The sequence below is a fragment of the Orbicella franksi genome, chromosome 13 (assembly GCF_964199315.1).
Source record: "Orbicella franksi chromosome 13, jaOrbFran1.1, whole genome shotgun sequence".
NCBI lineage: Eukaryota > Metazoa > Cnidaria > Anthozoa > Scleractinia > Merulinidae > Orbicella > Orbicella franksi.
In genome coordinates, this window is record NC_138157.1 from 12,989,480 (window position 1) to 13,006,020 (window position 16,541).

General features: G+C 38.6%; 1 protein-coding gene across 1 annotated transcript in view; it reads left to right on the plus strand.

Moving 5' to 3' along the window:
• The first annotated feature begins 7,645 nt into the window (after positions 1 to 7,645).
• Positions 7,646 to 16,541, plus strand: part of LOC145465494 (putative G-protein coupled receptor CG31760) — a 17,255-nt gene continuing 8,359 nt past the window's right edge. The window contains exon 1 of the mRNA XM_081449275.1: positions 7,646 to 8,442. Within this exon, the coding sequence (XP_081305401.1) occupies positions 7,646 to 8,442 (797 nt within the window). The remainder of the gene's footprint in view (positions 8,443 to 16,541) is intronic.

Genomic DNA, 16,541 nt, shown 5'->3' on the forward strand with positions numbered 1-16,541 from the left:
TCAATTATTTTTTTCATTGACGTAAAAAGATTGTTACGAATGCAGAAGCCTGTGTTTGTTTTTTCAACCGCAACGAAATAAAGGTCTCTTGTGCGTTCCCGAAAATTTCTCGGCTTCTATTATAAACAAATAATAGCAGGACCTGTTCGTGACATTTGGCAATAATACCGGCTTGTAATATTTCAAAATTTTCCAAATACCATTCACCGCTTCGCGGCTCGTGGTATTTTGGACAATTTTGAAATATCACTCGCGGTATTATTGCCAAATACCTCTACATAACAAGTCATGCTGTTACCTATACTAATCCCTCTTAAGTTATTTTTAGATCACCTCCTGCTTCAGGAATCCCAGTGAGGTACAAAAATAGCCAATCCTGTGACGCGAGTTTTACTCATGTGGACATCCAAAGTTTGCTTTGCATTGTATTCATTTTTACCCTCCGCAAAAATTTCTTTGCAACACGCATGGCAAATTCATCCAGGAGAGGACTGGTTACCATCTCTAAAAATAACTTTAGAGGGATTACCTTGAGAGTAAGGCCTATGTGGGGGACTCACTCTCTTCCCCACCATCTTCTCTTAACTATGTGTTAGAACTACAAATGGCATTTTTAGTCATGTTGCACTCGGTCATTTTGAACTCGATTCATGAGAAGATCAGAGAAGAGAAGCGAGACAAGCAGTGAAAGACACCATCAAACAGATGGGTTCTACATAAGTAAAATAAAAAAAAGTGATGAAACAAATATAAAAATGCAAATGAACATAACGTGGTTAAAAATTCTAACCGACTGGAGGCAGAACAATTGGCTATTTACAAACATGACCGAGAAGTTGAACTAGGGTCTACCTAGAAACAACTCCAGCTTAGTGGTCAGAGCGGGACTTGAACCCGCGACCTCTGGATTTCAAGTCAGGCGCCCTAACCACTCGGCCACGCTGCCTCCTACATGTCAAGTAAATTTATGTAAATTCACGTGTTTTGGCAAAATAAATTTAACAAATCGATAGTGCTAAGAAAGAGATTAGATTCTGAGAGCAAAACACAAAACAACCTTCTTTCCTTGATCTGCATACCTTTAAATTCATATGCATGCTAATCATAGTTTCTTGGCGTTTCAAATTAAAAACAAAACAAAAAAACATATTGTCTTGATCTGACGTCTCTATAACTCAAATGCTAAGGATTAAATAATCGCAGATAAGCTCAAAGCAGTTTTTTTCCATTTCTCATCACTGACAATTTTCTACTGTGTTACAATTAAACCTCTCAACTCTTCGAGTTACTCAAATTACTTGTACTGTTTTTATTTTGCTTTGCATGTAAAGCTATTGAGAGAAATCAAATTAGCATGTTTCATATCTATGGCTTAATTGGTAGGTTGATACGTACAGCTTAAAAAGACTCGACAAAAACGCCCTAGGAAATAGTCCAAATGGTGATATCAAGCCTCTCACAAACGGCTTACTTGTAATCTAGCTACATACTCTTAGTAGTTAAAAATAGTTACTTACTACACCTAACATGTTTCGGTTGAAACATCGAGAACAAAGAATCACAGTTTGAGTTTTTCGCACCTGACATTTATCAGTCCTCGAAAGAATGGAAGAATCACTACTAAAATAATGCATACTATACTGATGGCAAACTTCACAATGGAAGAGAACTACACAGCAAGCTGGAACAAACAACTGCTTCAACATGGCCAATGGGCGAATACCTTTCCACTGTATATTGATTTTAAAGACAGCAAACACCATAGTGGCCCCTAAAAAGCTTCTTTCCTTAATCTGTTACCTCCAAATCAAAAGGTAGTGATTACAAAGTTGTAGAAAAATCAGAGAAGGTTGGACTAGATCTCCTTCTCGGAGATACGCCTTTACGTTAAAAAGACTTGTCAAGGTGGTATGTATATATTACTTCTTTTTTTAATTTTGTTTACTGTTGATCTTGCTGTGCGAGCAATTACATTAGCATGTTCAATATTTGTCACAATTGGTTAGATCATGCATCCCTACCGATAAGATACAAAAGAAATCCGACTTCTTAGATCCTCAAAAAGGAAACAAAAATCTAATGACGACATTTAAAATTCTAAAACCTCTACATCCTGACATTGTTATTCAGCTAAATAGTGCAGTACGAAATACATCTTGACTTTGACAAAGTTAATATCCAGAAATAGCGAGCTGAAGAACATCTTTTCTCAACTAAAACTTCTTTCCGTAACCGATGGCACAGCAGCTACACAACTTCACAAGTAAGCCAGATCACACAAACGCAACAACATGGCCAACTGGCCTTGGCATAGTTGTTTTCCTTTCAATCTTAAACATTTTTCTGTTCATTACCGCATCTTTGGGTAATATTTTGATCCTCACTGCTCTGCCTAAAGTGACTTCTCTTCATCCACCAACAAAACTATTATTTAGATGCTTGGCAGTAACTGACCTCTGTGTTGGTCTTGTTTCTCATCCACTTCATGCTACCTTCATTATTCTTAAGATGAAATTGAACGTTGGTTATTTCATTGGAGGTGTAAATTCAGCTTTAAGCGTTTTGTTGTGTGGAGTGTCAGTTCTCACGTCGACCGCGGTCAGTGTGGATAGACTTATTGCCCTTTCTTTGGGACTGAGATACAGACAAGTTGTAACATTAACGCGAATTCGCGTTTTTACAATGTGTTCTTGGATTGGTGGTGCTTTGTTAGGATCGATGCATCTCTGGGTCAATCCTGGTGTTGTCTGGGATATAGCTTTCTTCATAATACTGCTTTGTCTGGTAACTTCAATCTTCTCTTACACCAAGATTCACTTCAAATTGCGACAACATCGATTCCAAGTACAGGCTCACCTTGGTCAACAAAATAGAGGAGTTCCACTGGATATTGCACGATACAAAAAGACAGTTTCTAGCACATTCTGGGTGCAGCTGGCATTAATTGTTTGCTATGCTCCGTTTTGTATCGTGTCTGCAATGCACGTAAAAGAAAAAGGTTATTACATGGCTTGGCTAGTTACAACAACTCTGGTTTACCTAAACTCCTCGATGAACCCGGTTCTTTATTGTTGGAAGATCAGAGAAGTGAATAGAGCAGTGAAGGACACAGTGAGACAGATGTGTGGTGTATAACACCCAGATTACAATAATTGACGACCACTATACAATACAATAATTGACGGTAGAGCCCTTTATAGGGTCTAAATAAAATTAGCTAGTCATCAGTTCCTTTTAGACCTCCTATGGGGAAAAGATCGGGAAAAATTATAAAATAAAAAGAGATTACCGTTTAGGCAAAACACACCTCGCCCGTTTCATCCTGAAAATGTGTTATAGTCCTCAGCATAATCCGAAAGTTATGGCCATATTCTCCCAGAGGAGAGCTAGGAACTATGATGAGGATGAATCCCGGAGGCGTGAAAATTCGTTTATTCGCGGCATTTTCTCACCCGCTTTGCTTTGCTTTGGTTTGAAAAATGGTCGAAGTTACGAACTTTATATGTTTCCCCAATTTCCCCAGTAAGCAGCAACATTTTAACGCCATTAATGGAAAGCTGGTGTATTGTTTTCCTGGAGAATAAATGTTTTATTCCTTATTTGTAAATAATTTAAATTTTTTTTGTTGTGTCCCCAATTAGTTGTGAAAACTAAATACATTGGCACATTAATAAAGCTTTTACTTACTTACTAACTTTTGCGGACAAAATTAACCTAAAGAAGGTTTCCAACCCTTTATTTCCCCACAGTGTACAAAGAATTTCGGTGCAAACACTCATTTCTTCCACAAACACTCTTTACATATTACGTCCATATTACGTCCATATATGCAAGAGAGCCTCTCAGCATGCAGTGGGGGAAAAAAATCATGCTTGCCCAAGTATAAATAAATCAACCGAACGACATCCTCGCGCTCCTTATTAGCAGTCCACCTTTCTTTCCACCATCGCGGGCTTCATTATTACCTGAGCCCGCAAGTAGGGCTAGGGATGCGCAGAAAGCTGCGCAGTACGTTTTTTCGCTCTGAACAAGAGAATTAATCCCCGGCTCTACATAGGCCTTATTCTCAAGGCAATCCGACTGAACCTTCAAGTTATTTTTAGATGTGGCATCCAGTTCTCCTGCGGCTAATGTTACCACGCGCGTTGCACGCGCATTGCGTGGATGTCTTCTTCGAGGATGAAAATGCTTGTATATAGGCTGTTCACGTCACGGGATTGGTTATTTTCAGACTCGTCTCGGATTTTTCGAAACTGGAAGTGATCTACCAAACAACATGAGAGAGTGTTTTTTTTTCACAAACAAGGACTATCTCTCTTTGCCTTCATGTGCTAAGCCTCTAGAACTGTCAGTTCATTAGCTGACTTAAATTTGTAACATCATGGGTGACAAATTACCCCTTGATTTTGGGGCGTCAAATTTTAGCGCTTATTTATAATTTCACAAATTACAAAATTAATTTGCAGCTGGCAACGTTTGGCGCGAAATGTCTCCATACAATAAACAAGTCAAAAAACCCACAATTGTTATCGAAATGTGTCGATATTCCAATGGTATTCTCCTGAAATTATCTCTTAATTCCACTTGTCACCACTTGATTGCGCAAGCTAATTCACTCCCGAGCGTTGTTTTCGGTAAGATTATTTAACTTTAAGCTATGAAATTGATTTTTTAGCCGGAACGAGACATTCAGCTGTGACATATGACTTTCTTTTTCAATTTTTTTGAAGTTCAAAAACAAAACCGTTGAAATAAAAGTTTTGGTGGACATGAATCAAGTAAGCAAGCAAGATGAAGCACCTGGTTAAGGTGGAAACTTTGTATGTGATGACAAAACATAAAGAGTTAACACTGAATTATTTACCTCAGTGGAGGTGAACAATACTGTGTTAATTACATCCGAGTTAATCAAAACGTGTGTAAAGCACTATTCATGCATTTGTGTGGTATGTACTAACAGAGGTTTCATGGATTTTAAAATGGTTTGCAACACGTTAACGTGAAGTAAGTAAACAAACCTTGTTTCTCTGTGTAACGATAAGACCGGTAAGTCTTACTTGGTTTGGTTAAAAACTAGTTTACGTAGATATACTTGAAAAAAGAGACTAAAAGTATAAATTCATGGATTGAAAACTGAAAATAGAGCTGCTCGTGGGGTGATCTTAGTAAGTATTGGTTTTCTTTTTAAAGCGGATTCTTAACTCTAATGTAAAAAATAAAGTATATTTAGAGAGAAAGTATTTTAAAAAAATATAGCTAGTTTTATCCCGCGATTGAAATATTTGATTTTACTAAACAGAGTTTTCAAACGAAAATTCCATTCACTTACGTGCTGTAAAAAGAGCAACAAATTTCTATATTCCAGAAAGTTGGCATTTTTTGGCTCTGAAACTGCAGCAAAAGTTAAAAGTGACTTTTTCTGTTCGAATTATTATCGTTCATCTTAGTTCATTAAGACGGAATAAGCTCGTTTAATTATCATTTGACTATGGGAGTTTCATAATCAATTGCCATAGTGAAGTGATAATTATAGTAAGTGACGTAAAAATAATTGTCAGAATTTGAAAACACCTACGTTCTTTTCAAAATTTATTTAATTAAATCCGAAAGACAGTTTACCAAACATACCTAAAAAATCTTAAGTTTGTCATTGTTTTACCTATTTAACAATTAGATTATGAGCTCGAGATTTCTATCACGCATAGAAATCGTGAGCAAAAAATAGAATTGCTTTGGTATAAATTTACCAGTTGTTCAAATTTAAACAACAAGACAGGTCGACACTTCGGAAACGCAAAGAATCGAAGTGGCCGCTATTTTATTAACAACCACATGCTGCTAGGTTACTCACTATGTACAACAGAATAGATAGTGAGTGGCGTAGCAATAAAGAAACGGTATTCGTGATAGGACGTTAGTAGATTTATTCTAAAATAAGACAGAAAACTGGACGTGATTTCGATTTCCTTTCAGCCTTCAAGTAGCCTCAGTCAAGTGTTCAGTTCAGTTGTGACACAGCGCGAAAATGGCGCAAGAAAGTCTCTCCTTTCTTTCGCTCTCGCCACCGCTTTAGCGCTGCACCTCAACTAACTGAAAGCCTGGAAATGGCTAGCCTTCATGTTGTCGGACGATGCTCCGAGCCATAAAATGAAAATGTCGGAAAACTTACTATTATCTTGACTCAAAGAAGTGTTGATTTTGAACTGGACGGACTTGATACTAAACAAAAGCCGTTCGAAGTGAAAAAGTGAAACTTTTACTTTCGTTTGTTGCGCAATTTACTTCAGGGGTCGGAATGATTTTGATGAGGAGAGGCGTAACCTCGCGATCGTCAAATATATACAGTCAAATGTTACCATTTCTCGGCGGTCGTTGAACCAGAGCCAACATTTTCTAATTAAGTCATCAATAATTTGTTTGAACACGAGAAAACTTGCTAAGAGCAGTAACACCTGCACTCCGGCCCCAATTCAACGTGAATGGCGAACTGTTCAACAGAAAAATGGGAGACGGCGGGTCAATGCAAAGGGAAAAATCGTATCTGCGTGACCGAATTCGAAGGAAGTTTCGTGTGATTAAAGTTATTAAAAGCATTTCTATTCAGCGGCAAAGCTTGATCTTTTTTAATTGTCAATTCTTAGCAGGTGAATTCATGCTGTTTATTGCCGTTCAAATTGAACCCTACATGGCCTGAAAGCACCAATAAAACGTAACGGACTTACGAAAGTGACAGTTTGAAAGTCTTAACTTAAAACGTTTAATCGAAAACCATAATATGCCTTTTCAACAGGCTATAATCCGTTTGCTACACTGAGAATTACAAAATTTATTTAATTTAAGTGCTAAAGAGGCTCGTCCGTGCAACAAATGGGAAAAGTGTGCAGGTAAAGAGATGCAATTGTCAAAACAGTTTTTAATTTAAATGAAGCGGTATTATTATCAAAATTCAAAGAATTCTTATTTTACTCTTCTGCATGAATTAAAAAAAAAATACGTGTACGAATAAAGCTGAATAAAATACAAGAAAAACAAGTACATCGAAGCTAGCTTCGCAATTTTTAAATTGTTTTAATGTATTGATCACTGCGCTGCCATTTTTTTAAGTTGCGGAAAGACTTACAATTAAGTTTGAGTAGATTAATTTAACCACATAGAGTGAAGAGACAAAATTGTGAACAACTTGTTTTCATGCATAAAATGAGGAAAACTGTCAATGACTAATTCAGTCCGCCTACGAGAACCCCGTTCCGGATGTATTAAAAGTAAAGGAAAAAAAGCTTGGCAAATGGTATATTTTACGCTGTAGATATTGTAGAATATAAATATACCACCATAAATTAAATGCGACCTTTTTTAATTAAAACACTCTTTGAACTAAGACACCATACTTAAAACTGCATCACAGAGAAATAACATAAATGATGACAGCCTTTCACTGTATGGATTTTGAATAATTCAGGTTAATCACATCAGGTCCTCAGAATTTATTCCCTTAACCAATCCAGTGGCAATATTCTTCTGGCGCAAGCAAAGTTGTAAAACTACTTTTGGAACCATGTGCTGTTCACACGATGTATTAATGGATTAATTTCTCCTTTCTGCTCGCCTCTTTTAGATCAGGAGGCAACCTGCTCTCAGTTTTGCGATGATGTCTCCACGTTTCGTTGTGTTTGTGATAATGATGGTTCATCACATTTCCACTCGCGATGTTTGGCTACAACGTTTCTGTGGTGCTAGCGCTGCGGGAGACGCGTCCACAACTACACAAGACGAGCATACTAAGCGCAGAATCGAGTCTGTAATCGAGGCTCTTCGCCGAGTTGCGGATGTCGAGCAGCAGCTTCGCGAAAACAAAGGTTGTGACAAGGTTGATCTGTTGAACATAACATTCGACGAACGGCGGTGGAAAAAGGAAGCGCTCTTGACCGTCCAAGTAGCTAATCTGATGACGTCGTTGTGGCGTTCTCCTGGTGAAAACGGTTATTCCGTTGCAGCGAACGACGCACTGTTGTACGACTTTGTACGTTCCATCGTTTTGTTTTCGCCACCCGTTTTCGGATCGGTAATTTGCTTTGATAACTACTTGTATAAAAATTACACAAGGTTTTGCCCGTACGCTTTCAGAGATCCCGAACTGAACGGAAGCGTTCATGTGATTGATATAGTCAGCGCAAGTGAAGGGTATGACTACACCACAGATCAAAACGCCATTTGGTGGCACAAACCGAAGCGCAAGGCGCTCAGCTTTAAACCCGCGAGAATTAGTAGTTATTACGAAGAACGTTTCAACACAACCACCAAAGATGTACTTCAAAAACGCACTTTCCCGCACGTGACGTTTGAGGACGGGGCCTGGACGCGTCCCTACTTTGACTGTTTTGGTGGCAAAGTTTGGATGGTGACCTATCTTGCTCCATTTTACAATGAAACGGATGACTTTCTGTGAGTACTTACACTACTATGCACTTATCCTTTAATGTGTGTCAGATGTGTATAGAAATCAACTGCTGTTTATAGCACGCTTGAGCGGTAATTTCGATTGCTATTTTTTTTGCCAAATATTAGGTGTTTCAGTTCAAAACTGTAATTTTGGTGCGATGGACTCCTAGCTTTCGGTTGTTGATAATGCTGTGAGTGACTGCGAGTCTGAGTCTCTTTAACAGCCTTTTTTTCATCGTTCACTTAAACTAACGCAAAAAACCCAGTGATATCCTTGATTTAAAGTATAAGTGGCTATTTCAATTGAAACGACGTGAGCCATTTTACTGTTTCCCTTTTGCAAGTCTCTTGAAAGAACTTATCACGTTACGTTTTTGCATGTGTTCTCTTTTCAGCTGTTCACTTTTGTGTCCTCTCTTGTAATGGTTTATTTTTATTACTATTTACATGGTAATTTATGAAAATTTTTAGCTTTCTGCGTACTGTAGCCTCTTCAAAGTTAAAATTGTCATGGTAGAATCTTTTATTGTTACTGTAACATCAGTAGCAATAAAAGACAAGGGAGCATTTTAAAGAGTGGACTGCAAAAGAAAAGCATGTTTTAGCAATTAATCCTGTTGGGTGGGAAAAAAAGACCACAAAGGAGGAGAGAGCCAATATTACTTCCCTTAAAAATAAAATAGAAAACATTTCACCCGGGTGAAACTTAATTAAAGCTGTTTGCAGCTGATCTTTGCATGTTTATGAGGAAATGCGTGTCAAGTCTTGGTGCAGGTCTAATCGTGAGGGGATTCTGCAAAAGGTTGAATGCCACAATTTTTGAATACCGCATCGTGAAAGCGAGAAACCCAGTTTAGGAATACTTACCACAGACTTATTGAATAAAATCTTAGGGTTCTAAGAGGTATTTTCGAAGGTTAAAACAAATCACAAAATTGGAAAAACCGAAAGGTAAATATCAGTCTTGAGCAAATTGTCACGTATTTGACTTGCAAAGACAGATACTTTAACTAGTTTCAGGAGCCATAATCGGGGACGGAGACCGTAAGTCTCGGGATTCGCGCGCACCCATGATGTGGGACAATTTTTCTATTTTTAGAACAAATTGCGCCATCCTGACGTCATATATCCGCGCGGATTCACGCACATGTCGGGGGCTCTCGCGTGGATGTTGTCACGTTGCGTGATCAAATGGTGAGAGTTGAGAGATTCTCTTGCGTATTTTTCACAGCGATGGCAGGGAATAAGGCAGGGAATACGAACCAGGGTGCTTATATGTAGTTTTATGCTCTGAGCTAACGGAAAAGGTGGGTTTCTCAGGGTCGAAAACAAGACTTCAATCTCGCGCTGGGAATGAATAATAAGATCTGCTCACGCTAGTTGTGAGCTTACGCGTATGTTTTTGCGTTTGTTCTGTCTTAAGAATATAGCGAGAAAACTCTCTACTCTGGTATCGAGTTAATTTGTGAGTTTCTCAGACAATGGTTCGTCGTAACAAAAACCTGTTTTGATGGTTTCTTATTGTTTCTGCTTGTTTGGTGAGTTTGCAAAAGTTTTTGAAAGGAAAGTCTGACGCGTACAATTAGCTCATTTGCATAGTGCAGCTCGTGCACTTTCAAGTCCGAGTCGGTGTTTTCAATTGTCAACAAATCTTGACCAAGATTTCTTTCGTTATCTTTTGTGCTGAGATGCTGTAACAAATTTCACGAACGCAAAAAAGGCTACTAACATCATGTGTGTTTCTTCAACATAAGCATAGTGAAGTTTTACACTGCGAAAATGAAAATAGACAAGGAGTTTTGATAACTCGATCAGCCAAATCGAAATCGTTATTCCAAGTTGATTAAAGAAAGCGTCATCGTAACTTTGCTGACTATTTCTACTTTATTCACATATTTTCAGCTTAGCTTTTAATATGTTCTCAAACATTTATCAATCTTAAACATATTTAAAAACTGTAGAGTTATTGTTTGAGTTCGATGTACGCTTTCACACGAAAGTGCAGCGGAAGTACAATTTGTCATGTTTACTGACTGTACAAAACACGCATCGGCGGGCGCTCTCATTCATCGACAACAGAGAATTTACTGGATTTTTACACGAATAAAACTGAGCAGTATCTACGGACGTAAAGTTATTGGGCCTTGATGAAACATCAAGCGTTGCTTACAATTCAAGCGAAACTCAAACTAGCAATTATTTTGTTTTACTTTTCGGTCGCGATAGACTGACAAATTCCTCGCAAGCATGTGGCAAGAGAAACTAGGAAACTATGAAATCCTGAAGCTCTGCTATATCTAAATATATCCAGCTAGTTTTTTGCTGTGTAATGGAAAAGCGGTTAACCTTCAACATATGTGAAATTTAAAGTGGAGTAATGTACAGCTCATGTAAAAGAAGCATCCGTCGGAACACAACTTGGTCAGCGATATATATAAGCTTACAGCGGAACATACCTAAATTCGACACTGTCTTACTTCACTCAAACTGGAGCAGCTTACGACGAAAATACTTAAGCAAAATTCCAACAGACGTAAACGCGTTGAGTTGTGGGCCAAAAACATAAAAAATTTCGGGAATTTCGGACGCCATTTCCCCCGCGCGACATCCGCAAAAATTCTCGCAGCATGTACGCGCGTGTGCCGCAGGCGATGGCGCAATTTGTTCTAAAAATAGAATTATTGTCCCATATCATGGGGACAACCCCAACACTAGAAATGGCGCGCGCTTACGGTCTCCGTCCCCGATTATGGCTCCTGCTAGTTTATATTACCACGCTTTTTTTTACACATGAACTCTTGTGAAGGTGAATTAATCAACATGACACGAGCGTGGGACAAAGAAAAATTCTGAGTCCCTGACAGGAATCGAACCCGTGACCTCCCGAACACCGGGCGGGCGCTCTATCCACTGAGCTACGAGAACTCATGGAGAGCAAGGTCATTTAACTGAGTTCATATATGATAGGTGTCCTCAGTGGATAGAGCGCCCGCCCGGTGTTCGGGAGGTCACGGGTTCGATTCCTGTCAGGGACTCAGAATTTTTCTTTGTCCCACGCTCGTGTCATGTTGATTATTTCACCTTCACATTTCATTACCGAGCTTAAAATTCACCATCTTCATTAACTTATCATATGAACTCTTGTTATCAATTCAACAAAGTCATATAGTTTTTTTTCTCGCTGGCATTCGATAATGAAACTGTCTCCTCCATTACTGGCCACGATTGACGTTTCTCTTTATTACATTGTCAATTATCAGGGACTGAATTAATATCAACCAGGTTGCCATATTGAGATACTTGTTTTCGCTACCGAGTCGATTCGAGTGAGAAGTGTTTTGCAGACGATAACAAATAAGTACCAATAGTCAATAAATACATATCTTTGGCCTGCCAAGGCAGATAAGTGGTGCCATCAATTTTTGGAGTTACTTTGTGCAATATCAATAGATTATCAATGTAAGAGAGTGAATCCCCCTTATACCAAAGGTAATCCCTCTTAAGTTATTTTTAGACATGGTACCCAGTTCTTCCGAGGATGTTACTCACGTGATGCGTGGACAGCCGAAGCGATGTTCTCGAAACTACCTGCATGAGACGAAATGGCGGAAATGTAATTGTCATGTTTTGATTTCGTTTCATAGCACAGATGTTCTCTGCGCTCTAGGTCGTCTTTTTGTTCGGCCGGGCTTTCGTTTGTTTTGTGCTCGTTTGGCTGCTCATTATTTGGCCGTTTATTCGGTTTTAGGGAGTTTAATTAAGCAAACTTTAAGGGCAACAGAAACGAGTACAATGGCTGTGTAAGCGTACGTTATAATTATTTGTTTATTTCTTTGCTGTTGTTTACAAAAGGTGACAAAACAACAAGGTCAAATAGCCACATTCTGCATGTTCGAGAGAACGTAATCTATACAACGGCCAATTTTTAAAATTTTCTTTTTCGAATTTTGACGCTGTCTTACATATCCTGGTTAGAATATTCCTGACAGTATAGACAAACTGAATGAACCTAAATTCTCGCGAGATTCGTAGATTCGTTTCTTAATCGACGTTGCCTTTGGCGTTGTTGCCATTGCTGCTTAAACTGCTTTTTGCTACTTGGGCAGCGAGCGTCTGCCTGCACTTTCGACCATCTGTTTGTTCGGTTGCCTAGCTTGTGTTTGGGCGTTTGTTTGCTTTGCACTCGTTTGTCTAGACATTTCTCTGCCGTTCATTTAGTCGTTACTGTTTGTGCAGAGAACATCCGTCTCTTATTTAAGACCGAGTTTACCAGAGGACCAGGCAGGGGTGATACATGCCATCTCTCCTTTTTGGATGAAACTTTGCCAGATTGAAGGTACTTCCCAACAACTCTAAAAGAAAAAGTGGGCCGGCTTTGGAATTTTTCCCTTAGGAGTTAGACCACCCCCCCCCCTGGTTTTTTGCCCAAAATCCCAAAAATGTCACTAAAATAAGCATCAAGTTTAGACACCGCTCCTGCTTACAGAATGCATTTGATTTCATTGATATTTTTCACAAATATAGATTGGACCTATCTTAGTTCACACCAGGAGTTTCAAGTCATTTGAAGTTACAGGTGCCAATCAAGGATTGTCATTTCCTGCCCATGTCACGCAACATTTAGCTATAAGGCAAATTAGCTCAAATTCTGACTCAAATATTGCTTAAATCCAACTTTCTAAATCAAAACTAATTTCATCACAGTTCAGAGTCACCCTTGGCCTAATGAAATCAAGAATAAAATTTTTAGCATCTGTTATTTTTTGGTAACAAAAGCTGTTTAAACAATGTGACAAGAGGCTAGTTTTAACAAAGAGACAATGGCGAAATCTAAAAGTATTAGACATTATAGAATCAGTTTGTCAAAGTTATTTCTGTGTTAACGTCATAAACAAAGTCTTTGAATATTATTTAGGGCAGTGGAAGCTCAAGGAATGCAAAACTCTTTGCAATATCGCTTAACCGTCGCACGTACAAGGTAGGGGGGAGGGGGGATGAATGCCATCCCCCAATAAGGTTTTTTCAAAATTTTGAAAAGATGATTTACTCTAAGGGGCTGAAATTTTCAGTAGCTGTTCATTCATCCTTCACGAATATTTTGTTATGTCAATTGTGTGTCCATCATTTTTGACGTTTTCATGGCAACTGCTAGTTTCATGTGGGTTTGGCCAAAAATCAACTTTTTTTGACATAATTCTGTAGTTTTTTTCCAGTTTTCTCCATCAAATTCCAGAAATTCACCAATTTTTACATGTAATAAGCATTCTGGTTTGATTTTGTATCAATTTCCGTCATTTGTTTACTTTTTAAGAAAAAAGTAAAATCCAAGGTGGCAGATCCAAGATGGCAGATCCAAGATGGTGGTCAAATGACGTCATTTGGCAACCAGTATATATGGTATCATTTTGTAGACCAAGCTCAGGGCTATCTAATAAATGTAAATTTATTTCGCTAGCCCTAAACAGAGAGAAAGCCCAAAGGGGTTCCATCCACTTCCCCCTTGTACCACGGCGGGATTACGCTTTATCTTCTACGTCTGCGGGTTAAAATAACAGTACAAAACACCTTAATTCTATTCGTAAAATCTAAATATGGGAATGAATGGCCATGATATTAAAATTCTAAAACATTGACTGGTTAGATGAGAATTTTTCTGGGAATATCTTACTTTTTAGATTACTCTTGAAATCCTGCTCGATCATTACAGGTCATTAATACTTGATCTGGCCGGGACGGGTCACATGTTTGATGTTGCAATTGATTATTGTCAACTATTACTTTACAGTCAGCATACAAACTCACCAATCCTGACAAGTATTATTCGCTGAAATTATTGTTTGCCCACATTTATTAACTCTTGAGCTCACCCAATGAATATCCATTTCAAAAACATCTTTGACTTTTTTTTACCTTCTGCATCAGCCGGCAAGTAAATCTTAATTGATATAAAAATGAACATTGTGGATATAACTTCAAAAGCATGGGAACAAGAACCAAAAAAAGATTGTACATTGCCGTCAGTGTGGACCTTTCAACACAAATCTTGGCATCTTTGTTTGCTCCTTTGATGTTTGCCGGGCTTCATAACCATTTCCCTCAATTAACTATGGTCTAGGACCTCGCAATCTATTGAGGAAGAGTCCCAAGTTGTCAAAGATACGTGAGTGTATTCCTCCTACCCTGAGGAGGGATTCACAAAAACATACCAGTATTTTGCAGTCTGCAGAAACACATGGATCAGCGGGTAAACACCTAATGAGGTTAGAGAAAGAAACGGCACAGACAGCGTCAAAATAAAATGGGTTGAAATCCCAAACATCCTTTAGTGATCATGATCCACATGAGAAATCTCAAAGGGATGGGTCTGAGGAACCCGCTTTTCTGAGATAGTGAAAAGAACATCCCTGGAATGTGAGGAGACAGGGCGAAAATGTAGTGGATGAGTGCAGTAAGATGAGACTCTGCAAGACGGCAGTGGCAGGAAAATGTCCAGCAGAGAAGAGTAGCTTGCTACAGACCAAATAGCCCAGTACTTCTGCAGGTTGTCTGTGATGTACAGAAGTGGCCAACTCACCATGCACCAGGCTGATCTGAGTCCTTCTCAAGATTAAGCAGAGGAGATCTTGACCAGGCTTGCAGTAGGAAAACAGTACTACTTCCCAGCTACTTTACCATCCACCATGCAGAAAATGCAACACAGTCTTGTGACCAGAAAAAAAAAATTACTTATTTCACAGCGCTATGGAGCTACAGATGTACACAGGAGGTTACTGAGCAGAAAAGAAAACGATAGCCAAGAGCCACTCAAGCTTCATGAGTGCCTAGAAAAATTCAAAAAGTTCAACCAGGGCCAAACCTTGCTAAACCTAAGGCACTGGTGCCATGTATGTTGTTATGTGTGCTCGCTTGGACCCTAGGTTTTTCAGATAATTTCAGCTACTAGATCTTCTCAAGGCTCAATTTTTTCTCAGAATTGCAGTTTTTTTCACACATCTTCTTACTCGCAGATATGCGATTATTTATCATATTTTGTGCTAACATCTTTGAGGTATAAAAGTTATCTGCGGTTAACTCAATATAGGAACTTTCAGAAGAAAAACGCTAGCTGAAGGTCAATCTTATAGTTCAAGTATTATATACGTGTTTACCAAGATTTACTTGCGTGCCTGATGCAGCAAAATCAATATCTCAAGGGTTTTTTGAGCTCGGAATGGGGGCAAACAATAGTTTCAGCAAAGAATACTTCTCAGCATTGATGAGTTTGTATGCCGAATGTAAAGTAAGAGTTGACAATAATCAATTGCAAGAGCAAGTATTAATGACCTATAATGATTGAGCAGGGTGTCAAGAGTAATCTAAAAAGCAAGATACGCCGAGAAAAACTCTCATCTAACTAGTCAATGTTTTATAATTTAAAAATCACGGCCGTTCATTCCCACATTTAGATTGTACGAATAGAATTTAGGTGTTTTGCACTGTTATTTAACCCGCGGACGTACAAGCTAACTCTTACCCCACTGTGGTACAAGGGGAAAGTGAATGGAATCCCCTTGGGTTTTCGTTCTGTTAAAGCACAGCGAAACAAATTTACATCGATTAGATAGCCCTGCGCTTGGTCTACAAAATGATGCCATAATCATTGGTTGTGACGTCATATGATGTCAAATGACATCATTTGACCCGCTACCTTGGATCCGCCAGCTTGAATTTTACTTTTTTCTTAAAAAGTCAAAAAAGAACGGAAATTAATACAAAATCAAGCCAGAATACTTATGAAATGTACAAATTGGTGAATTTCTGGAATTTGATGAAGAAAACTGGAAAAAATACAGAATTATGTCAAAAAAGATTTTTGGTCAAACCCACATGAAACTAGCAGTTGCCATGGAAACGTCAAAAATGATGGACACACAATTGACGTATCAAAATATTCGTGAAGGATGAATAAACAGCTACTGAAAGTTTCAGCTCCTTAGAGTAAATCGTCTTTTCAAAATTTTGAAAAAACCTTATTGGGGGATGGCATTCACCCTTGCCCCCCTTGTACGTGCGACGGTTAAGCGATATTGCAAAGAGTTTTGCATTCATCGAGCTTCCACTGC